We start from the raw sequence: 16221 nt of genomic DNA, 5'->3' as shown, positions 1-16221 counted from the left end.
ACATCCCTACTTGCTTTCTTGTCCATGTGTAGTGAAAAAGATTGTCAAAGAATGCAACGAGACTTTAATCAATTAGATCAATGGGCTAAAGAGTGGGAGATGGAGTTTTATTTGGATAAATGTGAGGTCTTCCATTTTGGTAAAACGAACAAAGACAGGACTTATATATTTAATGGTAGGGCCCTGGGTATTATTTCCAAACAGAGAGAACTGGCAGCTCAAGTACATAGTCCTTTAAAATTTGTGTAGACGAGATAGTTAAGAAGGCATTTAGCATGCTTGCCTTCATTGGTCAGACCTTTGTGTATAAGAGTTGGGACGTCATGTTGAAATTGTACAGAACATTGGTGAGGCCTCATTTGGAATATTCTGTCCAGTTCTGCTCGGCATGCTATGGGAAGGATATTATTAAACTGGAGAGGGTTCGAAAAAGATTTACCAGGATGCTGCTGGGAATGGAGGGTTTAAGATATGGAAGTAGACTGGAAAGACTTGGACTTCTTTCATGTTTTTTCTGTGTTGGAGGTTGAGGGGTGACGTTATAGAGGTTAATAAAATCACGAGGGACATAGATAAGATGAGGGACAAGGGTCTTTTATCTTGGGTGGGAGAGTTCAAAACTAGGGGGCATATTTTTAAGGTGAGGGGACAAAGATTTAAAAAAGAGTGTGAGGGGCAACATTTATACACAGAGTGGTTTGTGTCTGGAATGAACTGCCAGAAAACATGGTGGATGCAGGTACAATTACAACATCTAAAAGACATTTGGATGAGTTCATGAATATGAAAGGTTTGGAGGGATATGGGTGAAACACAGGCAGGTGGGACTAGTTTAATTTGGGGTTATCGTCGGTGTGGACTAGTTGGACCAAAAGGTCTGTTTCCGTGCTGTATGACTCTATGACTTCTAGTAGTTGCTGCTTTGAGTTCAAAGTTCAAAATGACCGCCTGACCTTTCGGAAAAGAACAGGTCAGATCTTCACAAAACCAAAAAGCTAAAACCCATTTTCTGTTCACTTTAGAGTTCACGTTCCCAAATGATAGTGATAATAAAACATTAGTTTTATTCTTGCGTGGGACGTGGGGTGTTGTTGGCGGAGCCAACATTTATCGCTTGTCCCTGGGTTCCCTTGAGAAAATGGTGGCCTTTCCTCCCAGACTCGCTGCAGTCCGTGTGCTAATGAACTATTGCAACAGGGTGGGAGTGTTTAAATAAAATACCGACAACAATCAGAGGACCCATTGCTGTCATAGTGTTCAGGCCAAAAAGCACCTCACACCCCTTCCTGAAAACACTGAAAACATTTTGTTGCTGTTTGTGGCATCATGCTGTGCAGCAAATGGCTGCGACGCCAATTTAAGTTGTTGCAAAGGTCCTTCAGAATGGCTGCAATAGAATAGCCAGAGCTAGTTTGACAAGGCTAGATGTAAATGGAAAAGGTTTATCCCTTCCTCATCAGTCTGGACAGGTTATATGTTGAGGAATATCAGAAAGTGAACTGTCAAGGGTGTCTCTAAAATTGGGGTTGGGCGAGATTGGGAGGGGTGGGGGGAGGAAAACGCAATGGGTGAGAGTAAGTTGGGGCTGTTGTGTGCTATTCTTTGTTTTATTCCACAGGCTCTGCTGAATCAGATCTGGTGGGGGGAGATGGACAGGAACACAGAAACCTGGAAGCTGTGCATCGCCTTCTTCTGCCCACTTTTCATATACAGCAACCTCATCAAGTTCAGGTAAAGCTCCTTTGACTTCTGACGATGATGATAAAGGGACAGTTCCTGCCCACTTGCCCTCGATCCTCATTCCCCCTTTTCCACCCTCTCATTTTCCCCATTAGGCCCCAGGCTGGAAAATGATTCTGTGAACTGCCTGAGAATTGTCATTGGGAAGGGTGCAATGAAATGCACTGAATCATTTGTCAGTGTTAGATAGCCCCCAGACCTTGCTGGTTGGCATTCCGGATGACAGCTGGCATTGCAGTTGGTCACCCCAGAATCAATCTTGACATTCAAAGGCATTACCATTGTTGAATCCCCCACCATTATCATCTTGTAGCGGTGAGTTGCCATTGACCAGAAACTGAACTGAACCTGTCATATAAACAATGTGGTTGTAAGGACAGGCTTGAGGTGAGGAATCCTGTAGCGAATAATCCACCTCCTGACTCCTCAGACACTGTCCATCATTGACAAGGCACAAGTCATGGAATACTCCCCACTTGCCTGGATGGGTGCAGCTCCAACAACAAGCAAGAAGCTCGACACCATCCAGGACAAAGTAGCTTAAATGATTGGTATTGGATCAACCACCTTCAACATTAACTCTCTCCATCACTGATGCTCGGTAGCAGCAGTGTGTACCATCTACAAAATGTGCTACAACAACTTAGCAAGACTGCACCTTCCAAACCTACGACCTCAATGACCTAAAAGATCAATGGCAGCAGTTCCATGGGAACACCAACATCCACAAGTTCCCCTCCAAGTCTCTCTCCATCCTGCCTTGGAAATATATTGCCTTTCCTTCAGTCTCGCTAGGTCAAGATTCTGGAATTCCCTCCCTTAGGGCTTTGTGGGTGTGCCTACAGCATGTGGACTGAGTGGTTCATGAAGGCAGCTCACCACCACCTTCTCAAGGGATAATAAAAAGCACTCAGTAAGTACTGACCTTGCCAGCAGCGCCCATAGTCCATTGGGTAATAAGAGCAAAGGGATGTTGAGCCTAATTTAAGACCATAAGACATAGGAGCAGAAATTAGGCCATTCAGCCCATCGATTCTGCTCCGTCATTCAATCACGGCTGATAAATTGCTCATCCCCCTTCTCCCACCTTCTCCCTGTAACCCTTGATCCCCTTGACAATCAAGATCCTATCCACCTCAGTCTTAAATATACTCAATGACCTGGCCTCCACAGCCTTCTGTGGCAATGAATTCCATAGAGTCACCACTCTCTGGCTGAAGACGTTTCCCTTTGTCTCTGTTCTAAGACTGTGCGCTTGGGTCCTAGTCTCTCCTACCAATGGAAATATCTTCCCAACATCTGCATTGAGGATTCTATAAGATTCATTTAGATTACACCCCCCTCACCCCGCACCCTCCCCCATCATCCTTCTAAACTGCATTGAGTATAGACCAAGAGTCCTCAAACGTTCCTCATACGTTAAGCTTTTTATTCCTGGGACCATTCTTGTGAACCTCCTCTGAATACACTGCAGGGTCAGTACATCCTTCCTGAAGTATGGGGCCCAAAATTGCACACAATACTCCAAATGCGGCCTGACCAGAGCCTTATAGAGCCTCAGAAGTTTTATATTCAAGTACTCTGTCTTTTTGATCAAAATGTATATATGCAAATGGACAGAATTCTGGTGGCCTGGCCGTGAGGTGAGTGGGATCCTTCCCCCTCCACTGCAGGACCAGGGAGCAGCTACAATCTGTGCAATCGCTCCCCAGTCATAGTCCGGGTGTTGTCCAAGAGAGAGAGATGTCTGTGTGGAGTTTGCAGATTTTCCCGAGGTCTGCGCGGCTTTCCTCTGGGTGCTCCGGTTTCCGACCACAATACAAAAGATATGCAAGTTGGATGAATCACGCATGTTTAATTGGCCATAGTGTTCAGGAATGTGTAGATTAGATGCATTAACCAGGGGTAAATGTAGGGGAATAGGCTTGGGTGGATTACTCTTCAGAGGGTTGGTGTGGACTTGGGCCGAAGAACCTGTTTCCACACTGTAGGGATTCTGTAAACTGGTGGTGACTTAACCTGAGGGTCACCACACCCCTGGCTGAAGAAAGAGGGACCTTCATGGTAACTTCAGCCAGTGTGGGAATTGTACCCATGCTATTGGTGTCACTTTGATTTAGAGACCAGTTATCCAGCTAACCAGCCCTCATGATAGAGTTGCCAGTATCTTGCCAGACCAAAGGGCTGCTCTCTCAATAGTGAGAGACAATGGTTTAACCTGCAGATCACCACACCTCTGGTGAGGGGAGTTTGAGGAGGGTCTTTCATGAGAACCTTCACTGCCATCATTTAGGAGGTTAAAAATCACACAACACCAGATTATAGTCCAACAGGTTTAATGGGAAGCACACTAGCTTTCAGAGCAATGCTCCTTCATCAGGTGATAGTGGAGGGCTCGATTGTAACATAGAATTTATAGCAAAAATTTGCAGTGTGATGTAACTGAAATTATACACTGAAAAATTGATTGTCTGTTCAGCCTTTCATCTGTTAGAATACAGTGATAGTTTCACTTCTTTCATGTGTAAATCACAAAACCTTTTTTTAAAGTTGCTTTCTCGGGTTAGCTGTTAACAATGGTGATAGCTAGACAATATGTTGAAGGTGTTAGCCCCCTGTGTTCTCTGTCTGTGACCTGATGTTTAGATTGATTCTAATCTAAGAAGTGAAATAACAGAGTTTTACATAAATTCATGCAGTTTTTGAGCTCAGAGTTCTACATGAATGTATGCTGTTTTTGAGCAAAGTGCAATATAACTCTGCAAGTACAAATTCACCCCACAAAATATGTGTGTGCATGTGGGTCTTTGTATGTGTGTGTCTGTCTGTCTGGGGTGGGGGTTGGTGAGTGTGAGAAAGTGTGTGTGTGTGTGGTGAGTGCAGAGCGTCTTAAGTCTATGAGGGAGTGCATGTGTGAGTGTGGGAGTGTGTGTGTCTATAAGGGTGTGTGTGGGTGTCTGTGTGTGCGTCTGTGTGTACCTGTGTCCATGTGTATGTGAGAGCGTGTGTGTGTGTGTGTGTGTGTGTGTGTGTAGGAATATCTATGTGTGTGTGTAGTGCATTGGTGATCACCTGTAATGTGACATAAACCCAAGGTCCATTCTGCTATAAATTCTGTGTTACGATTGAGCCCTCCACCATCACCTGATGAAGGAGCGTCGCTCCGAAAGCTTGTGTGCTTCCAATTAAACCCGTTGGACCATAACCTGGTGTACCTCGTTGATTTTTAACTTTGTACACCCCCAGTCCAACACCAGCATCTCGAAATCTTAGGAGGATGCTCGTAGAGGGTTGAGCTGGACGTATCCTCCTCCTGCTGCTAGAGGGCGCCAGCTTTCTCTGAAGAGGTAAAATATTTGACAAAATTGGCAACCAATGATGGCAGTCAAACCCAACACTGGGCGTGGGGAAATGTTTCACCAGCTGCATTGACATTCCTGTTTCATTTACAGCAACAGCAGAGAAGAACACATGACAGAGAAGAGCATGTCTGATCTGGACAGTATTGACGGTGATTTATTGCTTCACAAATCTGACGTCTATCAGTTAGTGGAACTTTTTAATATCTTACTAATTTTCTGATTTCTGACCAAAAGTAAGAGGCTGTCTTCTTCCTCATGCATTTGCCTGTTGGATGAGAGCATCACTGGCAAGGCCAGTATTTATTACCCAGCCCACCATGGGAGCTGTTGGAATACTCAATTAATTTAAAAATTCAGTTATGCAGAAGGAGGCCATTTGGCCCATTTTGTATGCACTGGCTCCCGAAAGAGTGGCACAGTGGTTAGCACTGCTGCCTCACAGCGCCTGAGACCCGGGTTCAGTTCCCGACTCAGGCGACTGTCTGTGTGGAGTTTGCACATTCTCCCCGTGTCTGCGTGGGTTTCCTCCGGGTGCTCCGGTTTCCTCCCACAGTCCAAAGATGTGCGGGTCAGGTGAATTGGCCATGCTAAATTGCCCGTAGTGTTAGGTAAGGGGTATGGGTGGGTCGGTGTGGACTTGTTGGGCCGAAGGGCCTGTTTCCACACTGTAAGTAAGCTAATCTACTCTAGCTACCCAGCTAGTCCCACGATCCAGACCGATCTCCATAACTCTCTACCTTTATCCCCTTCAACTATATATTCAGTTCTCTTTTGAAACTTCCTATGGAATCTGCCTCCCTCAGTCTCCCAGGCAGCGCATTCAAAACCTAACAAACTCTGAGTAAAGAAGTTTCTCCTCATCTCACTCCTAGCTCTATTGCTGACAATCTTGAAAGTGTAACCGTTGATGATAACATAGCAGCTAGTGGAAACAGAATATCCTTCTTTACCCTGTCCAAATTGTTCAGAGTTTTGAACAACTCAATCAGGTCACCTCTTAATCTTCTCTGCTCCAAGGAGAACAAGCTTAAATTCTCTAACCTTTCTCCATATCTAAAACCAATAAAAAGATAAAATTGATCGCAATTCTCTGGTGACCATGATTCATTGATTGTTAAAAAACTCTGGTTTGTTTGGTTCACTAATGCCCATTAGGAAAGGACATTTGCCATTCTTGCCTGGTCGGGCCTACAACTGACTCCAGACCTACAGCAATGTGATCTGTCCTTTGTTATAATTCACTCATCAGACATGGGTGTCGTTGGGTGGGCCAACGTTTATTGCTCACCCCAAGTTGCCCTTGAGAAGGTCCCATCCCAGTTGCGGTACTTGTCAATGAACTGTGGCTGACTATCACTCGGTTCCAGCTCTAAATCTGTTCCTTTTTCCTGTTCCCCTCAGTGACAGTGAAGCTGATGTCAGGGTGTCATCTGGCAACAAGCGGCCATTTTGGATGATTCGATGGAAGCAGTTCTGGGGAGCTCCTGTCACCTCGTTCTTTGGAAATGTCATCATGTATTTTGCTTTCCTGTTCCTCTTTGCCTACGTCTTGATCCTGGATTTGCCTCTGAAGAATCCATCGATAGCGGAGCTCATCCTGTACTTCTGGGTCCTCACACTTGCCTTCGAGGAGATCCGACAGGTACACAGGAAAATGCCATTCGGAATGAAATCAGCCCACGCTCCCTTCCTCAAAACGAAAACTGAACTTTGTGACTTCTTGAATCTCGCTGAAAAGAGCCACAGCCGTGTACCCATCAGGACACCAGCAAGAATGCCTGATTTCAAAGGAATGTTTGAAATATATTTGAAAAAAAAGAGAAAAGTAAATGTATGTAATGGACGAGCTCTGGCTAAAGTGCTCTACTCTGTCGCCATCTTGGACCAATCAGAGCCGACTTGCCAAACAGTCAGCACCCTGTCCCCCTGTAGTACAAATTATTGCGCTCATTTGAAGTTGGGCATTCTTGCTGGTGTCCTGATTAAGGCAATACAAAAGACTTTGGTAATGTGCCCATCTTTTCAACAAGATTCAAGTGTTGCGTGACTGAGTGATTATTGGTGAATTCTGTTTCCAATATGAGGAAGGTATATCGTGAAGGTGAGGGCAGCACAGTGGCTCAGCAGTTAGCACTGCTGCCTCACAGCGCCAGGGTCCCAGGTTCGATTCCTGCCTGGGGCAACTGTCTGTGTGGAGTTTGCACATTCTCCCCGTGTCTGTGTGGCTTTCCTCTGGGTGCTGCGGTTTCCTCCCACAATCCAAAGATGTTCAGGTTAGATGAATTGCCCATAGTATTCAGGGATGTGTAGGATTGGTCATTAGTCAGGGATAAATGTAGAGTAATAGGATGAGGGAATGGTTCTGGGTGGGTTACTCCTCGGAGGGTCAGTATGGATGTGTTGGGCCAAATGGCCTGTTTCCACACTGTAGGGATTCTGTGATGATTCTTTGACAGGGTGTAGACAGACTACAGGAGTGGCAAAAAATCTGATAAATTGAGTACAATGTGGAAAACTGTCAAGCCATTCATTTTGGAAGGAAGAGTGAACAGGTAGAATATTACTTAAGCAGAGAATGACAACAAAACCCCCAAAATGCAGAGGGAACTATGTGTTCAGAAGATGAGCCAATAAAGGTTGGTGGACAGGTACAGTGCATAATCAAGAAGGCTAATGGGATACCAGCCTATATTTGGAGAGGAATTGAACATAAAAATAAGGATGAACTAGGCAGAAATGGGTACTGCAGATGCTGGAGATTAGAGTCAAGATTAGAGTGTACAAGATGATTAGGGGTTTAGATAGGGTTGACAATGAGAACCTTTTTCCACGTATGGAGTCAGCTATTACGAGTGGGCATAGCTTTAAATTAAGGGGAGGTAGGTATAGGACAGATGTTAGGGGTAGATTCTTTACTCAGCGAGTCGTGAGTTCATGGAATGCCCTGCCAGTAACAGTGGTGGACTCTCCCTTTTAATGGGCATTTAAACGGGCATCGGATAGGCATATAGAGGATAGTGGGCTAGTGTAGGTTAGGTGGGCTTGGGTCGGCGCAACATCAAGGGCCAAAAGGCCTGTACTGCGCTGTAGTTTTTTAATGTTCTATGTTCTAGAGTGGTGCTGGAAAAGCACAGCAGGTCAGGCAGCATCTGAGGAGCAGGAAAATCGATGTTTCGGGCAAAAAGCCCTTCATCAGGAATAAAAATAAGGATATTATGCCTCAGTTAAAGAGGGTTTTGCTTGAGACCACATCTTGATTACTTTCTGGCAAGGTGGATGTGGAAAGGATATTTCCTCTTCTAGGGGAGTTCAGCACGAGTTGGGCACGGTTTTCAAATTAGGAGCCTCCCTTTTTGGACAGAGAGGAAGAGAATTTTATTGGTTTTTCTCAGAAGATTGTGAGATTTAACATCTCTCCGCCTTTGAAAGCAGTGGAGTTGGAGGTCACTGAATTTTTTTTAATGGTGCATATAGATTCTTGTTTGTGAAGGGAATCGAAGATTATCGAGGCCAGGTGGGGAAGAGGAATTCAAAAGTCAAACATCTCAGCCATGTTCTTGTTGAACGGCAGACCAGGCTTGAAGGGCTGAAAGACCTACTGCTGCTCCTAATTCAAATATTAAAATTAAAAACGAGAACGCTTTCTGTTTCTGGTACTGAAGCTGAGAAAATTGTCTTCAACTTTCCCGACATTAATGTGCACACATTCGGATTGGAGCCTTCTCCCCAGTTTCCACACCAATCCAATGGCCCAGAGCGAGACAGGGAGAAAGAGAGATGGAAGTCAGAGAGAGAGAGAGACAGGGAGAGAGAGGGAGAGAGAGAGGTGGGTGGAATAGAGGGAGAAAAGGCATGGGGTGGGCAGCGAAGTGATGGGGAGGGGAGACACAGAGAGAGAAAGACAGACAGCGGAATGGAAAGGGGAGAAGGAGTGGGGAAGGGAGGTGGAGAAGGAGGTGGGAAGAGAGGGGGAAAGGAAGAGAGAGAGAGGGTGAGGATAGAAGAAATAGAGAGAGAAGCAAAGAAATATAGCAGAGAGTGATTTCCAAGCTAGGGTCTGTTTTAAAGCCTGTTGGGATTGGGGTTGGTCTCTCCCTGTTGGCATTGGGTTTGGACTCCCCTCTTGGGATTGGGATAGGGTCTCTCCCTGTTGGGGTTGGGATTGGCCTCTCCTTGTTGAGATTGGTGTTGGTCTCTCCCTGTTGGGATTGGGATTGGTCTCTCATTGTCGGGATTGGAGTTGGTCTCTCCCTGGTGGGTTTGGGAATGTTCTGTCCCTGTTGGGAACAGGGTTGGTCTCTCCCTGTTGAGAGTGGGATTTGTCTCTCCCTGTTGGGATTGAGTTTGGTCTCTCCCTGCTGGGATTGGGGCTGGTCTTTCCTTTAAGCATTGAGATTGGTAACTCCCTGTTGGGAATGGGGTTGGTCTCCTCTGTTGGGATTGGGTTTTTTATATCCCTGTTGGGATTGGGATTGCTCTCTCCTGTTGGGATTGGGGCGGGTCTCTCCCTTTTGGGATTGAGCTTGGTCTCTCCCCATTGGGATTGGGTTTCGCCTCTCCCCTTTGGAATTTAGGTTGGTCTCTCCTTTTTGGATTGAGCTTGGTCTCTCCCTGTCGGGATTGGGATTGGTCTCTCCTGTTGAGATTGTGGCTGGTCTCTCCCTGTTGGAATTGGGGTTGGTCTCACCTGTTGAGAATGGGGATGGTCTCTCCCTGTTGGAATTGGGGTTGGTCTCTCCTGTTGAGAATGGGGATGGTCTCTCCCTATTGGGATTGGGGTTGATCTCTCCTGTTGAGAATAGGGATGATCTCTTCCTGTTGGGATTGGGGTTAGTCTCTCCTGTTGGCATTGGGTTGGTCGCTCCTATTGGGATTCGTGTCTCCCTGATGGGAATGGGGTAGGTCACCTCTGTTGGGATTGGATTTTGTATAGCTCTTTTGGGATTGGGGTTGGTCTCTCCTGTTGGGATTGGATTGGTAACTTCCTAATGGGAATGGGGTTGGTTTCCTCTGCTAGGATTAGAATTGGTCTCCCCTGTTGAGATTGTGGTTGGTCTCTCTCTGTTGGGATTGGGGTTGGTCTGTCCCTGATGGGATTGGGATTGGTCCAACCCAAATCCATTTCGGGGAGGATCTCTAGGACCACCCATTGGAAACAACAGGAGTGGAACTGGCCTTTTTTTCCTGTTTCCCTCAGACCATTCAGTCCCTCTCTATCCTCTGCTAACATTGGCACCAAGCTGGTACCATGACAGCCATGGGCAGAGAGTAGCAGCCATGGTCAGGTTCATAGCTCCTTGAAAGTGGAGTCGCAGGTAGATAGGATAGTGAAGAAGGCGTTTGGTATGCTTTCCTTTATTGGTCAGAGTATTGAGTACAGGAGTTGGGAGGTCATGTTGCGGCTGTACAGGACATTGGTTAGGCCACTGTTCAAATACTGTGTGCAATTCTGGTCTCCTTCCTATCGGAAAGATGTTGTGAAACTTGAAAGCGTTCAGAAAAGATTTACAAGGATGTTGCCAGGGTTGGAGGGTTTGAGCTACAGGGAGAGGCTGAACAGGCTGGGGCTGTTTTCCCTGGAGCATCGGAGGCTGAGGGGTGACCTTATAGAGGTTTACAAAATTATGAGGGGTAAATATGCAAAATCTTTTCCCTGGGGTCGGGGAGTCCAGAACTAGAGGGCATAGGTTTAGGGTGAGAGGGGAAAGATATAAAAGAGACCTAAGGGGCAACTTTTTCACACAGAGGGTGATACGAGTATGAAATGAGCTGCCAGAGGATGTGGTGGAGGCTGGTACAATTGCAACGTTTAAAAGACATCTGGATGGGTATATGAATAGGAAGGGTTTGGAGGGATAGGGGCCGGGTGCTGGCAGGTGGGAGTAGATCGGAGTGGCATGAGCAAATTGGACCAAAGAGTACATCCCTATGATTCTATGACTCTTTATTAGCATCACTGAGCTAACTGAGCTAACCAACTCCAACACTCCCTGCAGTCACGAGGTCTCCCATTCTCTGGGTGAAGGGGTGTCTTCTGAGTTACCCATTGGATTTCTTGGTGACAGTCTTGCATTGACCACCTCTTGGTCTGCTTTTCCCCACAAGAGGAATCTCACAATCTCTCTGCATCCACTCTTGTTGTAATTTTAAAGCCCTTGATTAGGTCTCTCCTCATTTGGACAAGAGAAATGAGAGCCAGACTACCAATCCTTTCCCAATGTGTAAACCCACACATTCCCAGCATATTCTCCTTGTAGACCTCTTCTGTAGCCCCTCCAGTGGCCTCTATGGAATACAGTGACCAGAACTGCATCACTCTATGCTTCCTGTGTGAGGAGGACAGCAGTAGACAGGCCTAAGGAGGGAATTGAATTCCATTCAGTTGTCCGTGGTAGACACAATGCCAGAACTTGTAGAGTAGAAGGATCTCAGAGGAGATTCCAGAGATAGGGAGAGGGAATGTTACAGTCAGGACATGTCATGGAGCCTTTGGAGACAGAATTGCAGTATCTTTTCCGGGGGGGATCCATTCCTAACTGCCTTTAAACTGAGTGGTTGACAAGGCCATTTTGGAGGGTAGTTTGGAGGTTTTATAGCATGATAAAGGGACCTTTAGCCCATAGTGACATTTACTGCAGAACTGGGAAAAGTGCTAGTTTCCTTCCAGAAAGAGCACTAAGGGCCAAATTTCAGCAACAAACATTAATAGATTTGCAGTCAATATTGCCAAGCCAAATGATTTCACACCAGATTTCATTAATCCTTTGAAATGAATTTAAATCGATTCACTTTGGAATCCCACACTATCTTTGGTTTGCTCGTTGGGATTTGAACTCACGTCTCCAAGTCACGAACAATGCCTCTGTTTACCACAGGCAGCTCACCGCCACCTTTCCAAGGGCAGTCAGGGATGGACAATAAATGCTGGCCCAGCCAGTGATACTCACTTCCTGTGAACGAGTCAATAATCCGATGCTGCCATTCTCCATGGTGACGTCAGCAGTGGGCCCTCATACGATGGGGGAGGTCTGTTTCTCCTGTTACACTGACCTCTTTGGTCTCTTCCTAGACCTTCTTTGTCAGCGTGAACATCCCCTTGAGGAAGAAGGTGAAGTTGTATTATCAGGACATGTGGAACAAGTGTGACGTTCTGGCCATCCTCATGTTCATCGCCGGGGTCGTGGGCAGGTCAGTGGCCATTTTTGTCTGTTGGGGAAGGGGCGGGTCAGCGAGAATGAGAGGAAACAGCCCCTCCCTTTGGGGATGGTGAGCTCCAGCACCTTCGAAGTTAGAAGGACGGACTGGGGACAGATTGGAGGCGAGAGACTGGAGCGCCAGGCCAGCGTGTCATTTCCTGCCACACACTTGGCCACCCTGTCTCCCACCATTGTACTGTCAGGGGGGATTTTTATTCAGAGAGGATTGGTGAGGTGTTCAGGAGGAAGGTCAACTTGGGAGGGGGGGTGCAGTTGAGGAGGAAGGGTTTGGTGACACCTACCGCTCCACAATTGGGCTTTACCCATGTAGGCCAATCCAAGGGTCTGTTGAGCCATTTGGAATCTTCCAGTTGGCCTACCACTTTCACCAAGACCCAGCAGGGAGTGCTGGAAATCTTCTCACTGATAGATTGGTGGAGGTGGGGGTTTGTGGAGAAAGGGAGCGGGTAGGAGGTGGTGGAGAGTGTGAGGGAAATGCTCCATCAAGTGAGAAAAGCCCTCCTCTGCCCATTTGTGCCAACACCCAACGTTGCCAATAACTGCCCTATGAAGGGCTTTCCCCTCCAACCTTTTGGCCTTATTGAATTGGAAACTTTGGAAAATGACACGATGGCTCAGTGGTTAGCACTGCTGCCTCACAGTGCCAGGGACCCTGGTTCGATTCCACCCTTGGGCGACTGTTTATGTGGTGTTTGCACATTCTCCCCATGTCTGTGTGGGTTTCCTCCCACAGTCCAAAGATGTGCAGGTCAGGTGGATCAGCCATGGATAATTGCCCAGTGATGTGCTAGTCAAGTGGGGTAACCATGGTAAATGTGAGATTACGGTGGTGGGTGAGTGGGAGAGGTGGTCCAATAGCTAACTGGGATTCCAATTCCTATTAAGACCAGCTAACTTCCAATTGGCTGAGGAGTTGAAGAAAGGGTCATCTGATCCCTCTAACCATGTAGGCCCCGGTGAGTGATTGCGGAGTGTGTGTATACCCGGTCAGTGAGAGGTCCACTCCTGGGTTTCACTGTGTTCCTCCTGCAGGATGACCAACTTGTGGTACGAGGTGGGCCGGGTCATTCTCTGCCTCGATTTCATGGTCTTCTGCTTTCGGCTGGTTCACATCTTCGCTGTCCACAAGGAGCTGGGGCCAAAGATCATCATCGTCGGCAAGATGGTGAGGGGGAGACTGTGGGTGTGAGGGGCATCGCAGGAGGGGCACATCAGAGAGTGTTACAGTGAGGGGCGTATCAGAGAGTGTTACAGTGAGAGGTGTATCAGAGAGTATTACAGGATGGGGCGTATCAGAGAGTGTCACAGTGAGGGTTGTATCAGAGAGTGACAGTGAGGGGTGTGTCAGAGAGTGTTACAGTGAGGGGTGTATATCAGAGAGTGTCACAGTGAGGGGTGTGTCAGAGAGTGTCACAGTGAGGGGTGTATATCAGAGAGTGTCACAGTGAGGGGTGTGTCAGAGAGTGTCACAGTGAGGGGTGTATATCAGAGAGTGTCACAGTGAGGGGTGTGTCAGAGAGTGTCACAGTGAGAGGTGTATCAGAGAGTGTCACAGGAAGGGGTGTATCAGAGAGTGGTATACTGAGGGGTGCGGAGTATATCAGAGAGTGTTTCAGTGAGGGGTGCAGGGTATATCAGAGAGTGTTACAGCAAGGGTTCTGGGGAATATCAGTGGTTCAAAGTGAGGGGTGTGACATACATCAGAGAGTGTTACAGTGAAGGGTATGGAGTATATTAGAGTGTGTCACAGTGAGGGGTGTGTGGTATTTCAGAGAGTTTTATAGTGAGGGGTGTGGGGTATTTCAGAGAGTGTTACAGTGAGGGGTGTGGAGTATATCAGAGAGTGTTACAGTGTGGGATGAGGGGTATATCAGAAAGTGTTGCAGTGAGGGGTGTGGAGTATATCAGAGAGTGTTACAGTGAGGGGCAAGTCAGAGAGTATTACAGTGAGGGGTGCAGGGTATATCAGAGTGTTACAGCAAGGGTTCTGGGGAATATCAGAGGTTCAAAGTGAGGGGTGTGACGTACATCAGAGAGTGTTACAGTGAGGGGTGGGGTGTATATCAGAGAGTGTCACAGTGAGGGGTGTATCAGTGAGTGTCACAGTGAGGGGTGGGAGGTATATCAGAGTGTGTCAGAGAGAGGGGTGTGTCAGAGCGTCTCTCAGTGAGGGGTGTTTGAGAAAATATTACAGTGAGGGGTGTATCAGAGAGTGTTACAGCGATGGGTGTGGGGTACATCAGAGAGTGTTACAGTGAAGGGTGAGGGGTACATCAGAAAGTGTTATAGCGAGGGGTAGGGGATATATCAGAAAGTGTTACAGTGAGGGATGTGGAGTATATCAGAGAGTTTTACAGTGAGGGGTGTGGAGTATATCAGAGAGTGTTACAGTGAGGGATGTGACATATAATCAGAGAGTTTTACAGTGAGGAATGTGAGGTATATCAGAGACTGTTATAGCGAGGGGTGGGAGGTATATCAGAAAGTGTTACAGTGAGGGGTGTGGGGTATATCAGAGAGTGTTACAGTGAGGGGTGTGGGGTATATCAGAGAGTGTTACAGTGAGGGATGTGGAGTATATCAGAGAGTTTTACAGTGAGGGGTGTGGAGTATATCAGTGTTACAGTGAGGGGTGTGACATATAATCAGAGAGTTTTACAGTGAGGAATGTGAGGTATATCAGAGACTGTTATAGCGAGGGGTGTGGGGTATATCAGAGTGTCACAGAGCGTGGTGTTGGGATGTACTTGTTGAGCTAAAGTATTTATTGATTTTGCAGATCAAAGATGTGTTCTTCTTTCTGTTCTTCCTGGGGGTCTGGTTGATGGCGTACGGAGTGGCCACCCAGGGCCTCCTGTATCATGTTGAGACCCGTCCCAGTTGGATCTTTCGCAGGGTCTTCTACCGACCCTACCTACAGATCTTCGGCCAGATTCCACTCGATGAACTGGACGGTAAGAGATTAATCTTGTCAGGAGTGACCATTGGAATACAATGTGGAGAACAGAGCTAGTGACTGTAAATATAAGATAGTTACTAATAAATCCCTGAAGAAATTCAGGAGATTCCTCTCTAATCAGAGAGTTGACAGAATGTAAAACTCATCATTAATGGAGGCACATGACAGAGGTCTTTTTCCCAGTGGGGTTCAGTGGTGGTCAGCTGACAAACACAGGCAGGCATCAAGGGATAGGTTGAGATGAAGATCGTATGAGGATGGTCATGTGGGGTAGAATCATCAGTATAGACTTGATAGGCCAAATGGCCTGTTTCTGTAACAAAACCAGAAAGCACTAGATAATCTCAGCAAGTATGGCAGCAGCAGTGAAGAGACAAACTGAGCTAATGTTTCCAGTCCTTCTGAATTGATGGTAGTTCAGAAAATGAGTGTGTGTGTATGTGTGTGTGTATGTAAGAGTGTGCGCATGAGTGTGTGTGTGTACGTGAGAGAGAGAGTATATATGTGTGTGTCTGTACTTCTGTGTGCATATATCAGAGTATGCATGTATGTGAGAGTGTGTGTCAGTGTGTGAAAGTATATGTGTGTACGTGAGAGAGAGAGTATATGTGTGTGTGTGTCTGTGTGTGTGTCTGTATTTCTGTGTATGTGTATGAGAATGTGCATGTATGTAAGAGTGAGTGTGTGAGAGAGAATGAGTGTGAGTGTGTGTCAGTGTGTCTGTATTTCTGTGTGTATGTACATATGAAAGTGTGCATGTATGTAAGAGTATGTGTGTGAGAATGTGTGAGAGTATGTCAGTGTGTGAGTATATGTGTGTGTACATGAGAGAGAGAGTATATGTGTGTGTGTGTCTGCATGTGTATGTGTGTGTGTCTGTATTTCTGTGTGTGTGTAAGAGTGTGCATATATGTAAATCTGTGTGAGAGAGCATGAGTGTGTG

The 16221-nt window shown here is 46.6% G+C and overlaps 1 protein-coding gene across 5 annotated transcripts in view; it reads left to right on the top strand.

Moving 5' to 3' along the window:
• Window positions 1-16221, top strand: part of trpm4a (transient receptor potential cation channel, subfamily M, member 4a) — a 94079-nt gene that overhangs the window by 63440 nt on the left and 14418 nt on the right. For all 5 annotated transcript variants that reach the window (XM_060849270.1, XM_060849266.1, XM_060849265.1 and 2 more), the window contains 6 exons: window positions 1619-1731; window positions 5193-5285; window positions 6504-6744; window positions 12172-12290; window positions 13352-13484; window positions 15099-15273. In XM_060849270.1, coding sequence (XP_060705253.1) covers window positions 1619-1731; window positions 5193-5285; window positions 6504-6744; window positions 12172-12290; window positions 13352-13484; window positions 15099-15273 — 874 coding nt within the window. The remainder of the gene's footprint in view (window positions 1-1618; window positions 1732-5192; window positions 5286-6503; window positions 6745-12171; window positions 12291-13351; window positions 13485-15098; window positions 15274-16221) is intronic.

Source organism: Hemiscyllium ocellatum, chromosome 33 (assembly GCF_020745735.1).
Source record: "Hemiscyllium ocellatum isolate sHemOce1 chromosome 33, sHemOce1.pat.X.cur, whole genome shotgun sequence".
NCBI classification, from domain to species: Eukaryota; Metazoa; Chordata; class Chondrichthyes; order Orectolobiformes; family Hemiscylliidae; genus Hemiscyllium; species Hemiscyllium ocellatum.
Note: the sequence above shows the minus strand (reverse complement) of the source record. Positions and strands in the feature narration are given on the sequence as shown.